The 17,689-nt window shown below is 46.8% G+C and overlaps 1 protein-coding gene across 4 annotated transcripts in view; it reads left to right on the top strand.

The window, feature by feature from the left end:
• Positions 1–17,689, top strand: part of MYO1B (myosin IB) — a 518,726-nt gene that overhangs the window by 316,685 nt on the left and 184,352 nt on the right. For all 4 annotated transcript variants that reach the window (XM_063934156.1, XM_063934153.1, XM_063934155.1 and 1 more), the window contains exon 7: positions 6,295–6,358. In XM_063934156.1, coding sequence (XP_063790226.1) covers positions 6,295–6,358 — 64 coding nt within the window. The remainder of the gene's footprint in view (positions 1–6,294; positions 6,359–17,689) is intronic.

The following is a 17,689-nucleotide window of genomic DNA, read 5'->3' as shown; positions in this document are numbered from 1 at the left end:
CTAATAGTTTACCGCATCTACCTCCATTCCTGCCCCCCCCCCATGATTATAATAATACGGGGACCCGGCGTTCACTCCCGGACCGTTGTCATGGCATCGTGAACCGGAAGTGACGTAATGCCTTGAATAGCCAATGATCATTCTCGAGCCGTCGCCATAGTGACGCGGCTCGGAAGGAACGTGCTCCCCCGTGACTAGCCGCCCCAGCGCGTCGGACGGGGGGAGCACACCTCCCTCCGTCCGTCGCCATGACAACGCGGCCCTGAGCAGCCGCCTCCTTCCCGGCCGGGTAGCGTGATCGCGTATGCGGAAGTCTACACGTCACTCCCGGCCGGTAACCATGGCAACCCTGTAAAGCCATGTATTTTATACTACACACTGGGAAATTTTATATACAGCACAATGACGCCAATTCTGAGAGGCTAATCACATCGTATTTATCTATTAGAACACATATAGGAGAAACAGATCTTTATGCGTTTGAAAAATGACAGTTTGGAGCTGATTGGCTGGTACTTTATCTCCGCTGACATTATCTCCATCCAAGGCTTAGTAAATAAACCCCTTAGATACAGTAGTCAAAGATGTTACAATAATGTTACGGCCTATTGTCCACTCTGATTTGCATGTACTGGAAATGCGGAAGTTTATAAAAAGCTTTTTTGAAAGCAATCATTGTGTAGTTCAGATCTGAACTCTTTCACTTGGCAAACCCTTCACGTTACTATCCCAGTTGCTGATAACAACTCGCCACCCAACTGTATTTCTCTGACGTCCTAGTGGATGCTGGGAACTCCGTAAGGACCATGGGGAATAGCGGCTCCGCAGGAGACTGGGCACAAAAAGTAAAATCTTTAGACTAGCTGGTGTGCACTGGCTCCTCCCCCTATGACCCTCCTCCAAGCCTCAGTTAGATTTTTGTGCCCGAACGAGAAGGGTGCAAGCTAGGTGGCTCTCCTGAGCTGCTTAGAAGTAAAAGTTTAAATAGGTTTTTTATTTTCAGTGAGTCCTGCTGGCAACAGGCTCACTGCATCGTGGGACTAAGGGGAGAAGAAGCGAACTCACCTGACTGCAGAGTGGATTGGGCTTCTTGGCTACTGGACATTAGCTCCAGAGGGACGATCACAGGTTCAGCCTGGATGGGTCCCGGAGCCGCGCTGCCTGCCCCCTTACAAAGCCAGAAAAGCGAAGAGGTCCGGTTAAAGCGACGGCAGAAGACGTTCCTGTCTTCAAATAAGGTAGTGCACAGCACTGCAGCTGTGCGCCATTGCTCTCAGCACACTTCACACTCCGGTCACTGAGGGTGCAGGGCGCTGGGGGGGAGCGCCCTGAGACGCAATAAAAACAATATAAAAACCTTATATGGCTAAAAAAAATGCATCACATATAGCTCCTGGGCTATATGGATGCATTTATCCCCTGCCAGTTTCCTGAAAAAAGCGAGAGAAAAGGCCGCCGTGAAGGGGGCGGAGCCTTTCTCCTCAGCACACAAGCGCCATTTTCTTTCACAGCTCCGCTGGAAGGACGGCTCCCTGACTCTCCCCTGCAGTCCTGCACTACAGAAACAGGGTAAAACAGAGAGGGGGGCACTATTGGCAGCTAATATATAAATACAGCAGCTATAACAGGGAGTAACACTTATATAAGGTTATCCCTGTATATATATAGCGCTCTGGTGTGTGCTGGCAAACTCTCCCTCTGTCTCCCCAAAGGGCTAGTGGGGTCCTGTCCTCTATCAGAGCATTCCCTGTGTGTGTGCTGGGTGTCGGTACGATTGTGTCGACATGTATGAGGAGGAAAATGATGTGGAAGCAGAGCAATTGCCTGTGTTAGTGATGTCACCCCCTAGGGAGTCGACACCTGACTGGATGGTAGTAATTAAAGAATTACGTGACAATGTCAGCACTTTGCAAAAAACTGTTGACGACATGAGACAGCCGACAAATCAATTAGTGCCTGTTCAGGCGTCTCAGACACCGTCAGGGGCGCTAAAACGCCCGTTACCTCAGATGGTCGACACAGACCCTGACACGGATACTGAATCCAGTGTCGACGGTGACGAGACAAACGTAATGTCCAGTAGGGCCACACGTTACATGATCACGGCAATGAAGGAGGCATTGAACATTTCTGACACTACAAGTACCACAAAAAAGGGTATTATGTGGGGTGTGAAAAAACTACCAGTGGTTTTTCCTGAGTCAGATGAATTAAATGAGGTGTGTGATAAAGCGTGGGTTTCCCCCGATAAAAAACTGCTGATTTCTAATAAATTATTGGCACTATACCCTTTCCCGCCAGAGGTTAGGGCACGTTGGGAAACACCCCCTAGGGTAGATAAGGCGCTCACACGCTTATCAAAACAAGTGGCGTTACCGTCTCCTGATACGGCCGCTCTCAAGGAACCAGCTGATAGAAGGCTGGAAAATATCTTAAAAGGTATATACACACATACCGGTGTTCTACTGCGACCAGCGATCGCCTCAGCCTGGATGTGCAGCGCTGGAGTGGCTTGGTCGGATTCCCTGACTGAAAATATTGATACCCTGGATAGGGACAGTATATTATTAACTATAGAGCATTTAAAGGATGCATTACTATATATGCGAGATGCACAGAGGGATATTTGCACCCTGGCATCTAGAGTAAGTGCGATGTCCATTTCTGCCAGAAGAACGTTATGGACGCGACAGTGGTCAGGTGATGCGGATTCCAAACGACATATGGAAGTATTGCCGTATAAAGGGGAGGAGTTATTTGGGGTCGGTCTATCGGACCTGGTGGCCACAGCAACGGCTGGAAAATCCACCTTTTTACCCCAGGTCACCTCTCAGCAGAAAAAGACACCGTCTTTTCAAACCCAGTCCTTTCGTCCCTATAAGGGCAAGAGGGAAAAAGGCCGCTCGTTCCTGCCCCGGGGCAGAGGAAGGGGAAAAAGACTGCACCATGCAGCCTCTTCCCAGGAGCAGAAGCCCTCCCCCGCTTCTGACAAGTCCTCAGCATGACGCTGGGGCTCTGCAAGCAGACTCGGGCACGGTGGGGGGCCGTCTCAAGAATTTCAGCGCGCAGTGGGCTCACTCGCAAGTGGACCCCGGGATCCTGCAGGTAGTATCACAGGGGTACAAATTGGAATTCGAGACGTCTCCCCCTCGCCGGTTCCTGAAGTCTGCTCTACCAACGTCTCCCTCCGACAGGGAGGCAGTATTGGAAGCTATTCACAAGCTGTATTCCCAGCAGGTGATAATCAAGGTACCCCTCCTGCAACAGGGAAAGGGGTATTATTCCACGCTGTTTGTGGTACCGAAGCCGGACGGCTCGGTGAGACCAATTTTAAATCTAAAATCTTTGAACACTTACATAAAAAGGTTCAAATTCAAGATGGAGTCACTCAGAGCAGTGATAGCGAACCTGGAAGAAGGGACTATATGGTATCTCTAGACATCAAGGATGCTTATCTCCATGTCCCAATCTACCCTTCTCACCAAGGGTACCTCAGGTTTGTGATACAAAACTGTCATTATCAGTTTCAGACGCTGCCGTTTGGATTGTCCACGGCACCAAGGGTCTTTACCAAGGTAATGGCCGAAATGATGATTCTTCTTCGAAGAAAAGGCGTCTTAATTATCCCTTACTTGGACGATCTCCTGATAAGGGCAAGGTCCAGGGAACAGTTAGAGGTCGGAGTAGCACTATCTCAGGTAGTGCTACGTCAGCACGGGTGGATTCTAAATATCCCAAAATCACAGCTGATTCCAACAACACGTCTACTGTTCCTAGGGATGATTCTGGACACAGTCCAGAAAAAGGTGTTTCTCCCGGAGGAGAAGGCCAGGGAGTTATCCGAGCTAGTCAGGAACCTCCTAAAACCAGGACAAGTGTCAGTGCATCAGTGCACGAGAGTCCTGGGAAAAATGGTGGCTTCTTACGAAGCGATTCCATTCGGAAGATTCCATGCAAGAACTTTTCAGTGGGATCTGCTGGACAAATGGTCCGGATCGCATCTTCAGATGCATCAGCGGATAACCCTATCTCCAAGGACAAGGGTATCTCTCCTGTGGGGTTACAGAAGGCTCATCTTCTAGAGGGCCGCAGATTCGGCATTCAGGATTGGATGCTGGTAACCACGGATGCCAGCCTGAGAGGCTGGGGAGCAGTCACACAGGGAAGAAATTTCCAGGGCTTGTGGTCAAGCATGGAAACGTATCTTCACATAAATATCCTAGAGCTAAGGGCCATTTACAATGCCCTAAGTCAAGCAAGGCCTCTGCTTCAGGGTCAACCGGTATTGATCCAGTCGGACAACATCACGGCTGTCGCCCACGTAAACAGACAGGGCGGCACAAGAAGCAGGAGGGCAATGGCAGAAGCTGCAAGGATTCTCCGCTGGGCGGAAAATCATGTGATAGCACTGTCAGCAGTCAGAAGTCTTCCAAGTGATTGTAAACCGTTGGGAAAAACCAAAGGTGGACAGTCGGTATATGTGTTCCCTCCTCTTCCTCTCATACCAAAAGTACTGAGAATCATAAGAAGGAGAGGAGTAAGAACGATACTCGTGGCTCCGGATTGGCCAAGAAGAACTTGGTACCCGGAGCTGCAAGAGATGCTCACGGAGGACCCGTGGCCTCTACCTCTAAGGAAGGACCTGCTCCAGCAGGGACCTTGTCTGTTCCAAGACTTACCGCGGCTGCGTTTGACGGCATGGCGGTTGAACGCCGGATCCTGAAGGAAAAAGGCATTCCAGATGAAGTCATCCCTACCCTGATCAAGGCCAGGAAGGATGTAACTGCAAAACATTATCATCGCATTTGGCGAAAATATGTTGCGTGGTGTGAGGCCAAGAAGGCCCCTACGGAGGAATTTCAACTGTGTCGTTTCCTACATTTCCTGCAAGCAGGATTGTCTATGGGCCTAAAATTAGGATCCATTAAGGTTCAAATTTCGGCCCTGTCGATCTTCTTCCAGAAAGAACTGGCTTCAGTGCCTGAAGTTCAGACGTTTGTCAAAGGGGTACTGCATATACAGCCTCCTTTTGTGCCTCCAGTGGCACCTTGGGATCTCAATGTAGTTTTAGGGTTCCTAAAATCACATTGGTTTGAACCACTTGCCACAGTGGATTTGAAATATCTCACATGGAAAGTGGTAATGCTGTTGGCCCTGGCTTCAGCCAGGCGCGTATCAGAATTGGCGGCTTTATCCTATAAAAGCCCTTACCTGATATTTCATTCGGATAGGGCGGAATTGAGGACTCGTCCTCAATTTCTCCCTACGGTGGTTTTCAGCGTTTCACATGAATCAACCTATTGTGGTACCTGTGGCTACTAGGGACTTGGAGGACTCCAAGTTGCTGGACGTAGTCAGGGCCCTGAAAATAGATGTTTCCAGGACGGCTGGAGTCAGGAAATCTGACTCGCTGTTTATACTGTATGCACCCAACAAGCTGGGTGCTCCTGCTTCTAAGCAGACGATTGCTCGTTGGATTTGTAGTACAATTCAACTTGCACATTCTGTGGCAGGCCTGCCACAGCCAAAATCTGTAAAAGCCCATTCCACAAGGAAGGTGGGCTCATCTTGGGCGGCTGCCCGAGGGGTCTCGGCTTTACAACTTTGCCGAGCAGCTACTTGGTCAGGGGCAAACACGTTTGCTAAATTCTACAAATTTGATACCCTGGCTGAGGAGGACCTGGAGTTCTCTCATTCGGTGCTGCAGAGTCATCCGCACTCTCCCGCCCGTTTGGGAGCTTTGGTATAATCCCCATGGTCCTTACGGAGTTCCCAGCATCCACTAGGACGTCAGAGAAAATAAGAATTTACTTACCGATAATTCTATTTCTCATAGTCCGTAGTGGATGCTGGGCGCCCATCCCAAGTGCGGATTGTCTGCAATACTTGTATATAGTTATTGTTACAAACAAATCGGGTTGTTATTGTTGGAAGCCATCTTTTCAGAGGCTCCTACGGTTATCATACTGTTAACTGGGTTCAGATCACGAGTTGTACGGTGTGATTGGTGTGGCTGGTATGAGTCTTACCCGGGATTCAAGATCCTTCCTTATTATGTACGCTCGTCCGGGCACAGTATCTTAACTGAGGCTTGGAGGAGGGTCATAGGGGGAGGAGCCAGTGCACACCAGCTAGTCTAAAGCTTTTACTTTTTGTGCCCAGTCTCCTGCGGAGCCGCTATTCCCCATGGTCCTTACGGAGTTCCCAGCATCCACTACGGACTATGAGAAATAGAATTATCGGTAAGTAAATTCTTATTATTTGACTGTTTTTTTTAAATTGTTCTTTCTCTAGGGCAAATACATGGATATTGAATTTGATTTCAAGGGTGACCCACTTGGTGGTGTTATAAGTAACTGTAAGTACAGACATATTAAATAAGCGGAGTTCTTGGTTTATTAAACTATCCAAAACTGGATTTTATATATGTCTCATGCCAAGTAAACTTTTAGGAGCCAGTACTAGGCATTCAAATCTGAAAGGTGCACATAAAGATGGCAAAGCCATCTGCCACCAATTAGACATGGTTGACACCAGGGCCGGTTCTAGACCAAGTAGGGCTCGGGGCGAAAAGTTGCTTTGGTGCTCCCCCCGTAAAAAAAAAATCTATTCTGCTTTACTAAATAAAAATACTGCTTACCTATATGGTGGTTTCTCTGCAATGTGGAACTTCTGAAGAAATTGATCCTCCCTGGGCTGGTATTTATTTTTCATGTAGGAGATCACTTTGTCTGGAAGATGGCTGTTTGTGTAGGACTAGAACCAATGTCATCATCAAACAACGGAGGTTCAACAAGACTTGTGCCCCAATGTGAAGTCCTGCCCCCTGTCACCCCTACAGCTTTTTGTCCCCTGTCTCTCCAGAATCCTGCCGCTGGCATCATTTGTCACAACTAGTAAAGTATCTCTTTGTTTTAGTCCTGTTTTAGTATATGAAAAATTTCCTCTTTATGTGATTTTACCATTATGACAAATGTAATTGAACTCTTTATAATTATTTTTTGTGTAAATCGGATAGACACCCCACTCCTAAATTCTCACAAAGAAATCAGTTCTCATCCCAACTCACCCTATTGCTCACATGAAGCTTAAATTCTACCTCCAACCACCCAGTTTATCCACGGAAGCCCTAAATCCTGCTCACTTACTATAAGGGAAAGCAGTAAGCCTATACTACCCCCCTACCCCCCTCATTATATTGCAGTGCTGTAGCTAACCTTAAGGCACATGTATGATGCAGTCTTCATTGTACAGTACTGTGGTCAGGCTCCTCCGTCCCATAACAGACTCTTAATTGCCTGCACTGCGTGGGATAGGCTTGTCCTCTTGGCTCCCCCACACCACACTGGGCAGGCTCCTCACGACTCCCCTTCCCTACACTGTCAGGGGCCATGCCAGGACATCATTAGTTTAGTAGTTTGACATTTGACGCATATGAGCAGGGCGTGCCGGAGAGTAGATGGTGGGGCTCTTAGAAGATTTCACTATTGAACCAGTACCAGGTACAAGGATCTCACTGTGTGCCCTCAATTTCCATGCAATGGCTATCGATTGGGTTAAAGGGATCATATCAGTGGCCTGGTACACATGTTCCCTTTAGTGCCCCGTGCCGGGCCTGACTGCCACCCCCACACACACACGACTTACCAATTACTCTTCTGCCTGCATGATGCTCTTCTTTTTTTACGCGGAACGGCATAGAGCTAGACGCGCCGGTGAGTCACGCACTAGAGCGATGTCATCTGATATGCTGTTTCGTAACAACATATTGCCTACCGCTCAGTGTGTACATGGGATAGCACGCTCTCGCTAGCGACGGGCGCTTGGTTGAATATGCTGCACGTCCAACAAGTGTTGTCGCTAGCGTCCTGTAGTGTGTTAATGAAGGACGGAACATGTTTGTTCCAACCTTCATTAGCATCGCCCTAGTGTGTACACATGATCTAGGGCTGACAGGGATCCCCGTCACTCTAGTGTGTACCCGGCATTACTATACTGTTCCTCGCTTGTTACCGATACTTGTGATGTCTTGGGTTTTATATTTAGAACATGTGAGTAAATGTCCTAAAATAAATATATATATATATATATATATATATATTATTTTTTTTTAATGTATATTGACACACCATTTATAATCATAAAAGAAATTGCAAACATTGCATACAAATCCATGAGTGCATTAAGTGTTTTGAACTAAAAGGCTGTGTCAGCAGTAACTGGGACTCTTTGATCTTCCATTTCCTCCATAATAAGTATAAAATGCAGCATACTGTAATTCTATGCAGTTACATTCAGAGCAATTAAGATGTTTCAATGCTCTGTGTTGCATGCCACATAAAGGGTTTAACAAATGTAGGAACACTCTTCATAATGGAGGCACTGGGCAGGGATTATTTAAGATGTTATGGTAAATTGTCAGCATATAAATCATAAATCTTAGTTTTCTTTTTTCTGTTTCTATATTGTACGTTGAACTAAACCCATCTCTTCATTGCACATTATGTACAGCTCTACACCCTTTGATCTGGCAATAGAAATGATCTTGTTCATGTTCTGCTGTGACTAGATGCATCTCCAGACAGCCTGCCCTTTATCCAGCCAGACAATTCATACTTAGTCAGCTGAATTTTCCTGTTTACCACTCACATGACTGATTGTGTTAGCTTCATGGTCAGATCCAGGCACCCGTCAGCACAGCAATCTTCAGAAACTGGGAACAGTTTACTGATGGAACAAGGTCAAAACCAGAAGCACAAAATAATTCCCCCACCTCCGATATATGGGAATAATACTTCTGCATAACTTGTGTTTTATTTGGGTATAAAGGCACCCATATATGCAGTTGCCCTAAATTAGGAGACTGTCCTAATGAGCTATAAAGCACCTCTTATAACACATGACTGCTGGAGGATACTTTATGCAAAACTCTGCTTTGCTTAATGCATTCATAATACATGATGTTATGGCATAGCTCTGTAGACCGGCTATAAACAAGTTTCATTACTTAATGACATTGTTGTCCTTTTCTCCCGGCTACATTCCCAATGATCCTCTGATACCAGTGGCGCAGAGAGGTGGTGGTGGGTTTACTAATTACCTGGGCCCAGGTCTGATATGGAGCCCAGGCCATCATCTGAAACCTTCCCCCCTTACCTGGCAGAAGCTGCAGCTATTCTTCTCAGCCTAGAACATGCTGCTGTGTGCAGGGCTGCAGTGTGAACAGGGAGGCACTTAAAGTACTATTTCTCTAACGTCCTAGTGGATGCTGGGGACTCCGAAAGGACCATGGGGAATAGCGGCTCCACAGGAGACTGGGCACAAAGTAAAAGCTTTAGGACTAGCTGGTGTGCACTGGCTCCTCCCCCTATGACCCTCCTCCAAGCCTCAGTTAAGATTTTGCGCCCAAACGAGAAGGGTGCAATCTAGGTGGCTCTCCTGAGCTGCTTAGAGTAAAAGTTTAAATAGGTTTTTTATTTTCAGTGAGACCTGCTGGCAACAGGCTCACTGCATCGAGGGACTAAGGGGAGAGAAACGAACTCACCTGCGTGCAGAGTGGATTGGGTTTCTTAGGCTACTGGACATTAGCTCCAGAGGGACGATCACAGGCCCAGCCATGGATGGGTCCCGGAGCCGCGCCGCCGGCCCCCTTACAGATGCTGAAGCAAGAAGAGGTCCATAAATCGGCGGCAGAAGACTTTCCTGTCTTCATAAGGTAGCGCACAGCACTGCAGCTGTGCGCCATTGCTCTCGGCACACTTCACACTCCGGTCACTGAGGGTGCAGGACGCTGGGGGGGGGCGTCCTGGGAAGCAATGAATTTACCTTATTTGGCAAAAAATACATCACATGTAGCTCCTGGGCTATATGGATGTATTTAACCCCTGCCAGTTTTCCAGAAAAAAGCGGGAGAAGAGCCCGCCGTGAAGGGGGCGGGGCCTATCTCCTCAGCACACAGCGCCATTTTTCCCACACAGCTCCGCTGGTAGGAAGGCTCCCAGAATCTCCCCTGCATCCTGCAACTACAGAAACAGGGTAAAAAAGAGAGGGGGGCACTTATTTGGCAAAATAACAGATATAAGCAGCTATAAGGGATAGACACTTATTGTAAGGTTGTCCCTATACATATATAGCGCTCTGGTGTGTGCTGGCAAACTCTCCCTCTGTCTCCCCAAGGGGCTAAGTGGGTCCTGTCCTCTATCAGAGCATTCCCTGTGTGTGTGCTGTGTGTCGGTACGTTTGTGTCGACATGTATGAGGAGAAAAATGATGTGGAGACGGAGCAGAGTGTCTGTAACAGTGATGTCACCCCCTAGGGGGTCGACACCTGAGTGGATGTACTGTTGAAAATTACGTGACAGTGTCAGCTCTATATAAAAAAAAAAACAGTGGTTGACATGAGACAGCCGGCTACTCAGCTTGTGCCTGTCCAGACGTCTCATAGGCCGTCAGGCAGATGGCAGATACAGACGCCGACACGGATACTGACTCCTGTGTCGACGGTGAAGAGACAACCGTGATTTCCAGTAGGGCCACACGTTACATGATTGAGACAATGGAAAATGTTTTATACATTTCTGATAATACGAGTACCACCAAAAAAGGGGTATTATGTTCGGTGAGGGAAAAACTACCTGTAGTTTTCCTGAATCTGAGAAATAAAATGAGGTGTGTGATGATGCGTGGGTTTCCCCCCGATAACAATTAATAATTTCTTAAAAAGTATTGGCTGCATACCCTTTCCCGCCAGAGGTTAGGATGCATTGGGAAACACCCCCTAGGGGGGATAAGGCGCTCACACGCTTGTAAGAACAAGGGCTCTACCCTCTCATGAGATGGCCGCCCTTAAGGATCCTGCTGATAGAAAGCAGGAGGGTATCCAAAAAAAAAAAAAAAGGTATTTACACACATACTGGTGTTATACTGCGACCAGCTATCGCCTCAGCCTGGAGGTGCAGTGCTGGGTTGGCTTGGTCGGATTCCCTGACTGGAAATATTGATATCCTAGATAAGGATAGTATATTATTGCCTATAGAGCATTTAAAAGATGCATTTCTATATATGCATGATGCACAGCGGAATAATTGCCGACTGGCATCAAGTATAAGTGCGTTGTCCAATTCTACCAGTAAAATGGTCAGGTGATGCGGATTCCAAACGGCATTTGGAAGTATTGCCTTTGAAAGGGGACATTTGGGGTCGGTCTTTTAGACCTGGTGGCCACTGCAACAGCTGGGAAATCCACGTTTGTACCCCAGGTCGCCTCTCAAAATAAGACGCCGTATTATCAGGCGCAGTCCTTTGTTGGCAAGCGGACAAAAGGTTCCTCTTTTCTGCTCGTGACAGAGGGAGAGGAAAAAGGCTGCAGAGATCAGCCAGTTCCCAGGAACAGAAACCCTTTCCCGCCTCTGCCAAGCCCTCAGTATGACGCTAGGGCTTTACAAGCTCAGGCACGGTGGGGGCCCGTTCTCAATGAATTTCAGTGCGCAGTGGGCTCACTCGCAAGTAGACCCCTGGATCCTTCAGGTAATATCTCAGGGGTACATATTGGAATTCGAGACGTCTCCCCCTCGCCGTTTCGAAAAGTCGACTTTACCGACGTCTCCCTCTGACAGGGAGGCAGTTTTGGAAGCCATTCACAAGCTGTATTCCCAGCAGGTGATAATCAAGGTACCCCTCCTGCAACAGGGAACGGGGTATTATTCCACACTATTGTGGTACCGAAGCCAGACGGCTCGGTGAGACCGATTCTAAAATCTTTGAACACTTACATACAGAGGTTCAAATTCAAGATTGAGTCACTCAGAGCAGTGATTGCGAACCTGGAAGAAGGGGACTACATGATGTCTCGGGACATCAAGGATGCTTACCTTCATGTCAAAATTTACCCTTCTCACCAAGGGTACCTCAGATTTATGGTACAGAACTGTCACTATCAGTTCAGACGCTGCCGTAGGGATGGTCCACGGCACCCCGGGTCTTTACCAAGGTAATGGCCGAAATGATGATATTCCTTCGAAGGAAGGGAATTTTAGTTATCCCTTACTTGGACGATTCCCTGATAAGGGTAAGATCCAGGGAACAGTTGGAGTAGCACTATCTCAGGTAGTGTTGCGGCAGCACGATTGGATTCTCAATATTCCAAAATCGCAGCTGGTTCCGACGACGTGTCTTCTGTTCCTAGGGATGATCCTGGACACAGTCCAGAAAAAGGTGTTTCTCCCGGAGGAGAAAGCCAGGGAGTTATCCGAGCTAGTCAGGAACCTCCTCAAACCGAGCCAAGTCTCAGTGCATCATTGCACAAGGGTTCTGGGTAAAATGGTGGCTTCCTACGAAGCAATTCCATTCGGCAGATTCCACGCAAGAACTTTCCAGTGGGACCTGCTGGACAAATGGTCCGGGTCGCATCTTCAGATGCATCAGCGGATAACCCTGTCACCAAGGACAAGGGTGTCCCTCCTGTGGTGGTTGCAGAGTGCTTATCTTCTAGAGGGCCGCAGATTCGGCATTCAGGACTGGGTCCTGGTAACCACGGTTGCCAGCCTGCGAGGCTGGGGAGCAGTCACACAGGGAAGGAATATCCAGGACTTATGGTCAAGCCTGGAGACATCACTTCACATAAATATCCTAAAGCTAAGGGACATTTACAATGCTCTAAGCTTAGCAAGACCTCTGCTTCAAGGACAGCCGGTGTTGATCCAGTCGGACAACATCACGGCAGTCACCCACGTAAACAGACAGGGTGGCACAAGAAGCAGAAGGGCAATGACAGAAGCTGCAAGGATTCTTCGCTGGGCGGAAAATCATGGGATAGCACTGTCAGCAGTATTCATTCCGGGAGTGGACAACTGGGAAGCAGACTTCCTCAGCACGACCTCCACCCGGGAGAGTGGGGACTTCACCCAGAAGTCTTCCACATGATTATAAACCGTTGGGGAAAAACTCGACAGGTATTGCGCCAGGTCAAGGGACCCTCAGGCAATAGCTGTAGACGCTCTGGTAACACTGTGGGTGTACCAGTCAGTGTATGTGTTCCCTCCTCTGCCTCTCATACCCAAGGTACTGAGATTGATAAGATGGAGAGGAGTAAGCACTATATTCGTGGCTCCGGATTGGCCAAGAAGGACTTGGTAACCGGAACTTCAAGAGATGCTCACGGAGGATCCGTGGCCTCTACCTCTAAGAAGGGACCTGCTCCAACAAGGACCCTGTCTGTTCCAAGACTTACCGCGGCTGCGTTTGACGGCATGGCGGTTGAACGCCGGATCCTGAAGGAAAAAGGCATTCCGGATGAAGTCATCCCTACCCTGATCAAAGCCAGGAAGGATGTAACCGTACAACATTATCACCGTATTTGGCGTAAATATGTTACGTGGTGCGAGGCCAGGAAGGCCCCTACGGAGGAATTTCAACTGGGTCGATTCCTGCATTTCCTGCAAACAGGACTGTCTATGGGCCTCAAATTAGGGTCCATTAAGGTTCAAATTTCGGCCCTGTCGATATTCTTCCAAAAAGAACTAGCTTCTGTACCTGAAGTTCAGACGTTTGTCAAGGGAGTACTGCATATACAGCCTCCTTTTGTGCCTCCAGTGGCACCTTGGGATCTCAATGTAGTGTTGGGATTCCTAAAATCACATTGGTTTGAACCACTCACCACTGTGGACTTGAAATATCTCACTTGGAAAGTGGTAATGCTGTTAGCCCTGGCTTCAGCCAGGCGTGTATCAGAATTGGTGGCTTTATCCTATAAAAGCCCTTACCTAATTTTTCATACGGACAGGGCAGAATTGAGGACTCGTCCTTAATTTTCCCTAAGGTGGTTTTCAGCATTTCACTTAAACCAACCTATTGTGGTGCCTGCGGCTACTAGGGACTAGGATTCCAAGTTGCTGGACGTAGTCAGGGCCCTGAAAATATATGTTTCCAGGACGGCTGGAGTCAGAAAATCTGACTCGCTGTTTATCCTGTATGCACCCAACAAGCTGGGTGCTCCTGCTTCTAAGCAGACGATTGCTCGTTGGATTTGTAGTACAATTCAGCTTGCACATTCTGTGGCAGGCCTGCCACAGCCAAAATCTGTAAAAGCCCATTCCACACGGAAAGTGGGCTCATCTTGGGCGGCTGCCCGAGGGGTCTCGGCTTTACAACTTTGCCGAGCAGCTACTTGGTCAGGGGCAAACACGTTTGCTAAATTCTACAAATTTGATACCCTGGCTGAGGAGGACCTGGAGTTCTCTCATTCGGTGCTGCAGAGTCATCCGCACTCTCCCGCCCGTTTGGGAGCTTTGGTATAATCCCCATGGTCCTTTCGGAGTCCCCAGCATCCACTAGGACGTTAGAGAAAATAAGAATTTACTTACCGATAATTCTATTTCTCATAGTCCGTAGTGGATGCTGGGCGCCCATCCCAAGTGCGGATTGTCTGCATTACTTGTACATAGTTATTGTTACAAAAATCGGGTTATTGTTGTTGTGAGCCATCTTTTCAGAGGCTCCTTCTGTTGTCATGCTGTTAACTGGGTTCAGATCACAAGTTGTACGGTGTGATTGGTGTGGCTGGTAATGAGTCTTACCCGGGATTCAAAATCCTTCCTTATTGTGTACGCTCGTCCGGGCACAGTATCCTAACTGAGGCTTGGAGGAGGGTCATAGGGGGAGGAGCCAGTGCACACCAGGTAGTCCTAAAGATTTTACTTTGTGCCCAGTCTCCTGCGGAGCCGCTATTCCCCATGGTCCTTTCGGAGTCCCCAGCATCCACTACGGACTATGAGAAATAGAATTATCGGTAAGTAAATTCTTATTTTTTTTTCTGTGGTTTTTTTTTTTCTAAGGGTGCATGGACACGCCTCCTGTGATTAGTCCACACCCCCTGAAAATACCTGGGCCCAGCCAGACACTCTACTGCCGTATCTGTTACTAGGCAATGCCTCCTAGCATGTGAACTGTTAGAGGGAATTAGTATAATACAGGAGAGACAAGTCGATGTCCTACACTTGCAGATCTAGGCTTGCCTCGTGTAGATACAGTATTTGCTCTATGTGGATGGTTGGCATTGCATCATTGCCATCCACTTTGTTATACAGGAAGTGCCTCTGCAGCCATTGTTCAGAACGACTGCAGCTAGTAAAAGCACACTGCTGCAGCTCTCCAAAGTCCTGTTGTGATTTGCACACAGACCACTTTACACGTGGACTTAGTAAAACATCATGCACAAGTAACATCATGCACAGTTTAAAGCTGGATACAGAATGAGCGATATGTCGTCCAATCCGGGGGATCGGACCGACATATTTATCAGAACTGCGCATATCGGGCAGTGTGTACACACAATATATGGGTGCCTGTGGTCGCTAGCGGCGTAATCAGGTTTGATGTGCTGCACGTTAAACCTGATATCATCGCTAGCGTCCTGTAGTATGATAATGAAGGAAAGAACATGCTTGTTACGTCCTTCTTTAACATCTCTCAGTGTGTACCCAGGTTCCGATACGTCATCCTATCGGACCAACCTATACTCTTGGTCTACATCGCTTGAGTGTGTACCTAGCTTAACAAAAACACAGTTGTACATTATCCATTAATAGTGCATTAGACAAAGCATAAATCCCACTCACAACATTTTGGATTTTAAATTCAGGATCCGGAGCACGCCTACGACCCATGTGCCCGACAACAGGTATGGTCTCATGGTTTTTCATCTCTCTGGGGAACTGAGCACCACCTCAGGAGATGCTGTGCTGGAATCCGGTGATGTGACCTGTGGTCGTGAGACCGCCACTCACAATACCGGCGCCGGGATCCCAAACCCTGAATAGCCCACTGGTTGGCATGCCGACCAACAGAGACTATTCCCACTCGTGGGTGTCCACAACACCCATAGAGTGGGAACAGAACCTGTGGCGAGCACAGCACGCCATCGAGCTCGCAAGGGGCTTTGTTACGCTCGCCCCTTTCCCCGCCGGCCATCAAAAAAGCTGGGTTCCCAGCATTGGTATAATGCCTGGCAGTCTCCCAACCTTTGGTCACCCGAACCCAACTTGCTGTGCTGCCCCACCTTGCTTTGTGAACAGATGCCGTGTGTAGCAGCAGCCTGCGGGTGGGACGGCGGGACAGTACTCTAAATTGCAGGAACCCTTTCTGAACAGCTATCTGGATTTAAAATGGTTGCTCTGGTAAGTGGACAATGCTTTAAGCCGGTATACTGCAGTCAATGTTGTAAAGTATCACAAGACAATCTCATGTCTAATGGATTTATCATATGATTATCTAATTATATTTCGTGGGTTATCAGGAAAATGCTTGATTGAAAACACTGATTTGAATCCTTTGTTTGCTTTGAGACACAGATTTTTCTTAGGTGAAATTGAACCTGCCTCTTGACCTGCCAATTCATGTCTTTAGACTTTCTTTATAATTTAGGTTGGTTACATAGTTGTTGAGGTTGAAAAAAGACAAATGTCCATCGAGTTCAACCTGTAGTAATATATATAGATATATATATATATATATATATATATATATATATATAATATATATAGATATATATATATAGATATATATATAGATATATATATATTATTATTATTATTATTTTTACTCTAATTAAATGCTGTATCCTTGGATATTTTTTTCCGCTAGGAATTTATCTTATCCATATTGAAACTTATTGATTGAGTCCATTACTACCTTCTCCGTTGTGTATGGAATTTTTTTTCTTCTAACCTCAGGGGGTGTCCTTGTGTCCTATGTAGTGCTTTTTTGATGAACAAATCATTTGATAAATCCTTGTATTGTCCCTTAATGTATTTAAAAATATATGTCTGCTCATAGCAGTAGCGCCCAGGAATTACTAGTGCTTTATCATTGTTTTGACTTTTGCATTTTAGTTAAAAATAGAATGTTGGCTTTTTTACTAGTTACACTGTAGGGGGTAATCTTTGTGTTTGTTTCCCCAGATAAACCCTCCCTATTGATCACTTGCTTCATCTTAGAAGTTAAAAGGAGCAGGTTCCATTTTGTGTATTAGTTCTTTAATGCAAACTTTGACTATTTTTTAGTTCATATTTTCAACAGAACACACCATGGAGTAAGTTTTTAATTGGTGGCTTACAGAAGTTGCTGCTTCTCGGTGTGTTTTAAGTAGGAAATTTAAAGTGGCAATGCAATGGAATGCAATAAATTGCTTGTTCTAAATAGTTTTGCTGTTTTAACTTTCCTACCTAACTATTCACTGAAGAGTCTGTGTATACTCTGGGAACTTAATTTTCAAAGTAGCCAGAAAGCATTTTCCGATATTATTTATTTATTATTTATTACCAGTTATTTTTATAGTGCACATATATTCAGCGCTTTACAGAGAATTTGGCCATTCACATCAGTCCCTGCCCCAGTGGAGCTTACAATCTATATTCCCTACCAGGCACACACATTTATGCTAGGGTTCATTTTGTTGGAAGCCAATTATCCTACCAGTATATTTTTGGATTGTGGGAGGAAACCCACGCAAGTACGGGGGGAATATACAAACTCCACACCGTTATGGCGATGGTGGGAATTGAACCCATGACTTCGGTGCTGTGAGGCAGTAATGCTAACCATTACACCATCCGTATTGCCCTATGGTTTAGTTGGATTATCCAGCAATTCTGATCACTATCTCTGGTCCAGGTCTACTCTAAACTTGAATGTAG

This window comes from Pseudophryne corroboree, chromosome 7 (genome assembly GCF_028390025.1).
Source record: "Pseudophryne corroboree isolate aPseCor3 chromosome 7, aPseCor3.hap2, whole genome shotgun sequence".
Taxonomy (NCBI): Eukaryota; Metazoa; Chordata; class Amphibia; order Anura; family Myobatrachidae; genus Pseudophryne; species Pseudophryne corroboree.
The sequence above is the reverse complement of the archived record's forward strand: the minus strand, read 5'-3'. Positions and strand labels throughout refer to the sequence as shown.